This window comes from Narcine bancroftii, chromosome 1 (assembly GCF_036971445.1).
Source record: "Narcine bancroftii isolate sNarBan1 chromosome 1, sNarBan1.hap1, whole genome shotgun sequence".
NCBI lineage: Eukaryota > Metazoa > Chordata > Chondrichthyes > Torpediniformes > Narcinidae > Narcine > Narcine bancroftii.
The window spans coordinates 133,547,572-133,556,430 of record NC_091469.1 but is presented as its reverse complement, the minus strand read 5'-3'; the positions used below and the strand labels follow the sequence as shown (position 1 = coordinate 133,556,430).

General features: G+C 39.4%; 1 protein-coding gene across 4 annotated transcripts in view; it reads right to left on the bottom strand.

Moving 5' to 3' along the window:
- Positions 1-2,710: 2,710 nt before the first annotated feature.
- The window catches only part of LOC138764485 (uncharacterized), a 153,982-nt gene continuing 147,833 nt past the window's right edge, over positions 2,711-8,859 (bottom strand). For all 4 annotated transcript variants that reach the window (XM_069940503.1, XM_069940472.1, XM_069940492.1 and 1 more), the window contains 2 exons: positions 7,072-7,196; positions 2,711-3,159 (listed from right to left, as the gene is read on the bottom strand). In XM_069940503.1, the coding sequence (XP_069796604.1) occupies positions 2,924-3,159; positions 7,072-7,196 (361 nt within the window). In that variant the 3' untranslated portion in view covers positions 2,711-2,923. The remainder of the gene's footprint in view (positions 3,160-7,071; positions 7,197-8,859) is intronic.

The window sequence follows — 8,859 nt, the reverse complement described above, 5'->3', positions numbered from 1 at the left end:
ACCGCGAGAGTGGTGATAAATGGGCAGATGTCTTTACCTTTTATATTATCTAGATCGACCAGACAGGGCTCTCCTTTGTCACCAGCTTTGTTTGCTTTGGTCATTGAACCTTTGGCACAGATGGTTAGGCAGGATAGTGCTATTAAAGCTATTAAGGTGAATTCTGGTGAATATGAGATCAATTTGTTTGCGGATGATGTTTTGATATATTGAACACATCCTTTGCAATCTTTGGAGATTTTGCATAAATGATTAGAGCAGTATGGTGCAATAAACTGGGAAAAAAGTAAAATTATGCCTTTAGCTGAAGTGGACTATTTGTCTTGTAGACAGATTGTGAAGTTTAAATGGTCTGATCGTATTAAGTATTTGGATATTATTATTGATAGTAAATATGAGCCTCCTCGTTGATGTTTGAGGAGATTCGGTATGTCACCAAAGATTAATAAACTTCTACAGGTGTACCATGGAGAGCATTCTGGCTAGTTGCATTACTGCCTGGTATGGAGGCACCAACTCTCAGGACAAGAATAAACTCCAGTTGGTTGTTAAATTGGCCTGTAAATTCACAGGCATCAGACTTCACTCCATTGAGAGCATCTACATGAGGCGGTGTGATAGATTGTTATATTTTATATTGTGTATAGATATGTTTTTGGAAGATAGATTGTGGGGTTTTTAGGTCACACAGATACAAGCACTTCAAAACAGATCTCATTTAAAATGCAAGAGCTTGGCTCAAGCCAGACAGTCCAGGCTCTGAGTGTTTTTGCAAAAACATTGAAGAATGCCTATAAGGACTTCGCAAGTAGGTGTTAATCGGACATGCTGTGGAGTAATGGATTATTGTTTTGGAAAGCAACAGAATAATGGGCTTGAAGATTAGGTCCGGTGCCACAGTCTGTCTGAATGCAGTTTGCTGTTCTAGGAAGGTTCTTTTGGTTTTTAGAGAGATTGTTGCTTGTTGGACACAAACTGATTCCTTCCACTTCAGTGTCTTGCCAAAGAAACTTGCCCCATCATGTTTTTCCAGATGATAACCTTTTTCTTTCAGGTCACCACAGTTCCTTTTCTGTTTCCCTTATTTGCCTTATATACAGCCAGCCATCTCCTCTTATATGGACCACAAGGGCTTTCACCAGGATGAAATAAGGACTTCAAAATGGTTTTTTTCCACCAGTTTGCCAGCTTGTCCTGTTCCAGTCCCAGCTGCTGCTGCTGAACTGTAGAACTGAATTCTCTCTCTCTCTCTCTCTCAAAACCACATGACCTTCCCAGAACAGCAAACTGCATTCAGTCAGACTGCAGCACCAGACCTAATCTTTGAGTCGATTCATCTGTTGCTTTCCAAAACAATAATCCATTACTCCATAGTATGTCCAATTAACACTTACTTGTGAAGTCCTTATAGGCATTCTTCAAAGTTTTTGCAAAGGCACTCGGAGCCTGGACTGTCTGGCTTGAGCAGAGCTCTGACATTTTAAATGAGATCTGATTTGAAATGTTTGTATCTGTGTGTGACCTAACTAAAAACCCCACGATCTATCTTTGAAAAACATACCTATATATAACATAATCCATTACACCAGTGTCTTTATAAAAAAAAAGCAGTGTCTATCCTCAAAGACCCCCTCCCACCACCCAGCCCACATCCTCTCACTCTGTTACCATCAGGGAAAAGATGGGCACTCAGCAGCACAAGGACAGCTTCTTCCCCATTGCCATCAGATTCCTGAATAATCAATGAACCAAAGACACTGCCTTACTTTTCCTACATTATTATTGATATATATATTTTTTCTCTTTAGTAATGTTGTACGATGGTTATATGAATGTTTGCTCTATGACGCTGCCTGCAAAAGACTGAATTTCATGACTTGTTCACGACAATAAATTCTGATTCTGAAGATAGAAAGAGTACAGAGAAGATTTATTAGGATGTTGCCTGAACTTCAGGAACTGAGTTTCAGGGAAAGGTTAAAGAGGGAATGCTGATGTTTTGATGGTCATGGACTGTTGGCAATTTTGGATCGCCTGCTATTAAGAGCTCAGCATAGTCTCCCCAGAAAATTGTTGACTGCTCAGTGCATCTTTTGGGTTGCCTTGATATGAAACATCTTTGCTCAACAGTCCCTCTAGCTGAGGATATGTAACAGAGCAGGAAGAAAAGAAGCACGCACGTCCATATAAAAGGTAATTACTGCTGTATTTCCAAAGCAAATTGTGTCATTTTATATGGTTGCTAAACAGATGTGAAATTGTGCTGTGAGGGACACAAATGTTGATCATGCATATTTTGTGTACAAAAACTGCAAAAAATGTCAGAATCTCGAAACGTTTTCAGATTGGATATTCCGGGAAGAAGCTTTCTGAGCACCTAGAAAGTATTATAAAATCAATACTTTTCTGTGATTTCTGACAGATTTTTGTTGTTTTTGTGCTGTACTGAGAACAATACAAATTGAACAATGGGTTTTATTTTCTTAAACCATAGAATTAAAGTTGGTTATTTTTGAAAAACAGGGCATTGTGTAATCAAATGATCTGAATGTGTCTGGACTGAATAGTGTGAATCAATCTCCTTTGAATGCTGATCTCTTATTAAAGTTGAAAATCAGTGGATTAACTATTTGAATTTTTTTTTAAATAGAGACATTAATTCTGAACAGTATTTGCAGGTTGTTTGGAATAACTTTCTGAATAGAAAATGAAAGATACTGATCAGTCATAATTTATTCAAAAACCATGAAATTCCAGTTTTGAAAGCACCTACAAGATAACGTGCTTTAATGAAACTACTTTTTGTTTTGTGAGAGTTCCTGGGCTTAAAGACTTGGCAAAATTCAATAATATGCGCTAAGTGGTAACTTCCACATTTCGGATCCTCAGAGGCATGCCAAGAATTTCAGTTAAGCCAGTGATTTTAATAGTAATTATCATCTTCGCTGCTACTAGATGCTTCTCCAAACATATCTTCTCCTTCTGGAATTAGTTGAAGTATATTCTTCGTCATCTTTAAGGTGATGAGGGCAGGGTTGTTGCTCATGCCAAGGAGAATGAGGTTGTTGTCATTTGCTAGATTCATGGTTGTAATGGTACTGTCAGGAGTAAAAGTTGACAGTACTGTGCCACCATCTAGATCCCATACACTCACATCACCTAAGGCACAAGAGAGGGCAGTTAATGTATTGAAATATTTCAAATAGGTGTTTATGATATGGTTACAGAACTTCCTTGAGGGAAAACTGATGACAACTTTTCTTTGAACATAATGATCTCAGGTTTCACTAAAACAAAATCATATTTTCCTCTTTGTGGCACTGACTTTCATCCTTTCCATGTGAGGTGGTACTTTAATAATTCACTGTTAGTATTCTTTTGGCTCTTTTCAGGTGGATAATTAGTTACCTGATGGCAGCTTGCCTTTGCTCCTTGTGAATGGAGCATAGTTGGAGCTATACGATGAATCATCCTTTTAAAATTGCACTTTTATAATTTAATGGTCTATAACCACTTAATTTCTGTCACATTGTGTGTCCCCATATTAAGATAGAAACATAGAAGATAGGAGCAGGAGTAGGTCATTCGACCCTTCGAGCCTGCTCCGCCATTCTACGAGATCATGGCTGATCTTAAAGTTCAGTACCCCGTCCCCGCCTTCTCTCCGTAACCTTAAATACCCTTATACTGAAGAAATAGATCTAATTCCCTCTTAAATATATTTAATGAACCTGCCTCTGAATTCCACAGATTCACCACCCTCTGGGTCTAGAAATTCCTCCTCATCTCGGTCCTAAATGGTTTGCCTATTATCCTCAAACTATGGCCCCGGGTTCTGGATTTCCCCATCCTTGGAAACATCCCATCTGCATCCATTCTGTCCAGTCCTGCCAGAATTTTATAGGTCTCTATGAGATCCCCTCTCAATCTTCTAAACTCCAGCGAGTACAATCCCAATTGTCTTTGGTAAATTTAATGAGATGCAAATGATTGTTTAAAAATTTGGTAAGGAAGTAAAACCTGAAAGTCTGGTTGAAGTAAAAACCCCAATGCTGGAGAGACTCCACTTGTCAAACAGTATACTTTATATAGCAAAGATAAAGGTACATAACCACTGTTTTGGGCTTGAGCCCCTCATCAAGGTATGGAAAATGGAGGAAGTGGTATTTTTGTGCAATGTGCTGTAGCCTATATTTTTCTGGTAAGGAATTGCAAGTTGGTGCTTGTAGTTCTCTGGGTTGCATTCAACAGCAAATCTTATTGTGTATTTGACAGCAAATAATGAAGAAAATTGTACGGTTCAGAAGACTTGTTCAGCCAAGAAGTCATTCTATACCCAGGTATTAACTGAGAATTAAGCAGATGTCAGCACAATTGGAGGCCATATGACCTGTTCAGGTTCTGTAAGAGCAGCTCACCTCACCTTCCTAGGCTTGATTTTTTTTTCTCCCAGATGTTTATCCAGCTCTCCTGAATGCTACAATTGAATCCATTGCCACAACTCTCTGTCACTACATTCCAGACCCTAAACTGTTGCTGCATTTATTTATTTTTTGACTTCATTTGGTTCCTCTGCCATTCCCTACATTCATTCTTCTCATCTTGACTCCCTCCTTCCCTCTATCTACCCTGAGATTATTTAGGATATCTCTGTCTGATTCCCTAATCTATTCCAAGGAGAACCACCTTAACTATACAAGTCTCAAAGGAGATCACTCATACTTGGGAATCACATTGATAAATTTCTTCTGCACCCTCTATGGAGCCTTTACATATTTATTAAAAGGTGCCTAGAATTGTCTCCACTACTCCAATTATTGGCTAAACCATTGTTTTTATAAAGGTTGATCAAGACCTTTCTGTTCTTGAAATCTCTAATATCTTCACAAGTCAATAAATTAGGTTTTGTATTTGCAGATATGGAAATTATTTGTGATGAATTAAATCTGTTAAGTAAAGCAGAATTATACTGACACCTAGGGTAGTCCATTTACCTCCAGTCTGAACTGATACAATTTTCAGTTGGATCACCAATTTGTACAGTAATGGGAGGTTTGTCTTTTGGGATGGAGGCCTGTGATCATGGTGTTGGGACTCCTGTTTGTAGTATATATAAATGTCTTGGATGAAAACATAGGTTTGCAGATGATACAAAGATTGGTGGTTTTGTGGACAGTGTCAAGGGCTATCAACTCGTACAACAGGATCTAGATGCAGTTTAATCAGGATGAGTGTGAGATGTTGCACTTTTGGGAGGTCAAATGTAAGGGGAATTAATTCAGTACATGGCAGGGTTTTTAAAAGCATTGATATGCAGAGGGATCTGGGGGTCCAAATCCATAGCACATTGAAAGTGGCCAATAAGTGTATAGTGTGGTTAACAAAGGGTGTAGTGATATGTTTCGCTTATAGGACAAGCATTGAATACAAAAGCAAAGAAATCCTGTTGCAGCTCTATGAAACTTATGTTAGGCTGCACTTTTGAATTCTGGATGCCCCATTACAGGAAGGATGTGGAGGCTTTGGAAAGTGCACAGAACTCCATTACCAGAATGCTGCCTGATTTAGAAGGTGTGAATTGTGGGGAGAGTTGGGACAAACCTGGTTTGTTTCTCTAAACTGTAGGAGGATGAGAGGCATTGATACAATGCAGTCAGAATCCTTTCCTCAGGATAGAAGTATCACACTTACTGCAGCCATTCTCAACATTTCTTTTGGCTATGCGCCCCCCCCCCCATCCCCCCTCGGTCTCTGCTCAAAGTTTATGGGCCCCCTTCCCTGTTAAGCAGTTGTTTTGGTTTCTTCTGTACTTCTATTGACTACATAAAAAATATTAAAAAAAATTGTTACCTGAGGTGAAAAGAAAAGTGGGCTTTCACTTAAAAGTGCTGTGGCTTCTGGGGGGAGCCGTGGGCCCCCCGTGGAGAATAGCTGCACTGGAGGACATGCCTTTTAAGTTGAGGGGAAGAAAGTTTAAGGGAAATGTGTGTGGGAAATAATTTACAGAGACTGCCTCAAAAGGACTGCAAGGTGTACATATGAGAGTAGCATTGAAGGGGCTTTGAGATACAGTGCTCTCCATAATGTTTGGGATTATTTACCCTTGTGCTTCACAGTTTAAAATTTGTAATCAAACAATTCTCATAATTCAAGTGCATGTTCAAGATTTTATTCAAAGTTATTTGTATACATTTTGGTTTGATCATGTAGATATTACAGCACTTTGTCTACATAGTCCCATATCCTTCTAAACCTATGTATCTTTCTAAATGTCTTTTAAAATTCTAATCATTCCTGCCTCTTCCGCTTCCTCTGGCAGCTTGTTTCACGTAGCCAGCACTGCCAAAATGGAAAAAGGTGCCCCTCAGATACCCTTGAAACATTTTTCCCTCTCATGTTAAATCTATCCCCTTTAGTTTTAGACTCGCCCTCCTTGGGAAAAGGACTATCCCTCTTGTGATTCTAAAGTTATCCCTCAAACTTTTACCCTCCTGGGGAAGAAAGCCCCAGCCTATTAGTCTCTCCCTATAAATTCAAGCTCTCCAATTCTATTACCATCCTTGTGAATCTTTTCTGCACCCTTTCCAATGTAATGTTAACTCAACCTGAATTACAAAATTCTGTGGCCTCCCCCATGTTTTGTATAGGTGTAATGGAACGTCTCCACTCTTTACTCACTGCCTTTCCTATTAAAGGCAAGTGTGTTAAACAGCTTCTTTACCCACCTGTATTGCCACTTTTGGGGCACTATGTACTTGTATCCCAAGTCTCTGTCCTACACAATGATCCTCTGACCCTGTCTGTCACTGACCTTGCACTTGTCAGAGTTGCATTCTGTCAGCTATTCTTTGGCCAACTTTTCCATGCCATCCCTCTTTTGCCCCCAAGTTGGTCTTTATTACTATTTCTGAATGGTTTTTGCATACCTCTGTGATCTAAATTCAGCATTAATCCTAAGCTACAGTTTATTGTGTTTTTTTTTAAATGGGTGGGGAGGCTTAAAGCAGAAAAGAAGAACTTGATCTTAAAGCAGTTTACCCTCATAAATTCAACGATACAGACTGCACGTACCTGCCAGAACGATGGCTTTTGATCCACCATCCGTCAAATGCACTGCACTGTTTGTCCCAAAGTTAAGGTTTTTGTAACTCCGAATGGTCTTGTGGCCTTTTCTGAATGGATCCCATACTTTCAGTCTTTTAATAAAGTAAAATAAGAAATGCAAACTTTTGATATATTGATCGAGTGAGTATCAAAAACTATAGAGCACAGGTGGGAGATACTAATATCATTACACTAAATGAATTTGCGATACTGTGTTAAAACATACTGACTACAAAATGCAAACCGACTATTAACATTAAGTTGATAAAGAACTATGCACAGAGAGCTGTACAGTTTGGGCTAGCACCTCTGGAGATGCAGATGAATGGCTTTGCTATTGTGTTTTTTGTTTAGCGTCATAGTTGCACAGTTCAGAACCAATCCCTTTGGACCACTGAGTCTATGTCAACTCTCAAGGACTCATTGAATCCAATTTTACCTGCATGTATCTGTAGCCTTTAGCGTCTGGAAATTTGTGCACGTCTCTTTTAAATATTGTAAGAGTGCCTGCCTTCAACATTCCCTCAAGCAATGTGCTCCAGAGTCCAACCATTCTCCAGTGAAAATGTTCTTCAGATCCCCTTAGCCCCTGCCTTCTAGTTTTAAATAACTCTCCATGTTCTTCTTTTCCCCCCTCCACCATACCTCCTCTGTTCCAAAGGGGGGAGAAAAGCCCGTTAACCCATTTTCTGATAATCTTTAATGAGCGTAGATATGTCCTATCTATGTCTGCGTGGGTTTCTTCCAACTGTGCAAAATGTTCTGGGGGGGTTGTAGGTCATTTGGGAGTAATTGGGTGTCATGGGGTCGTGGGTCAAAAGGGCCTGATCCTGGAAAAACCCATGATCCTGGTGAATTTCCCTTATACTATCTTAGTATAGTCCAGTAGATCAGAACTCTGGCTGTGGCTTAACTAAAGTTTTATAAGATTGTACCATAACTTCCCTGTTCTTATTCTATGTTCCAGATAGTAGGTGACTGTCCTGTATACTGCCTTCACCATCTTATCTACCTCTTACGATGATCTTCAGGGATTCTCTTGACCTTTCTTCTCCATGTATGATCTTCCTTTTTCCGTCCTCCAAAATGGCAGTCCTTTCGTTCTCTAAAAATGCATCATCCTGCACGTATCACGATTAAATCCAATCTTCCAGTGCTCTGTCCATTTTACCAACTAATGAATATCATCTTCCAGACCAGCAATTCTCAATGGGGACCACAGTACATTTAAATAAAAGCCTTGTTTTCTTTTCAACTGATGCTACATAATTTTTTAAATGTTGTCAGTAGAGAAGTACGAAGAAAACAAAACTTGACCTTCTCAGGGAAGGAAGAGGTCAAACTTTAAGCAGAGTCCTGGGGGGTTGGGGAGGGGGCATAGCTGAAAAGGATTGAGAATGGCTGGTCTAGCCTATGCCTCACCTCGCTATTAACACCACCACTTTTCATGTTCTGTGCAGTGTCACTAATCAGATACCTCCATCCATATACAAATAATTAATATACATACAGCAAGGATACAAGAATCAAGGCCTGAGTTACATTACTAGTCACAAGATTAAAATCAAAAGCTACCTTCTGTTTCCCATTACCAACACCTTATTGGATTCAATTTGCGTCTTAGATCCTATGGGGTCTAACATGGGGTTTTACCATGTCAGAAACCTACTGAACACACTTGCATTTTTTAGAAATAAGTACTGCTGGTTCAACATCAAGTAAGGTGATTTCCCTATATTTTAAATCTGACTGGTT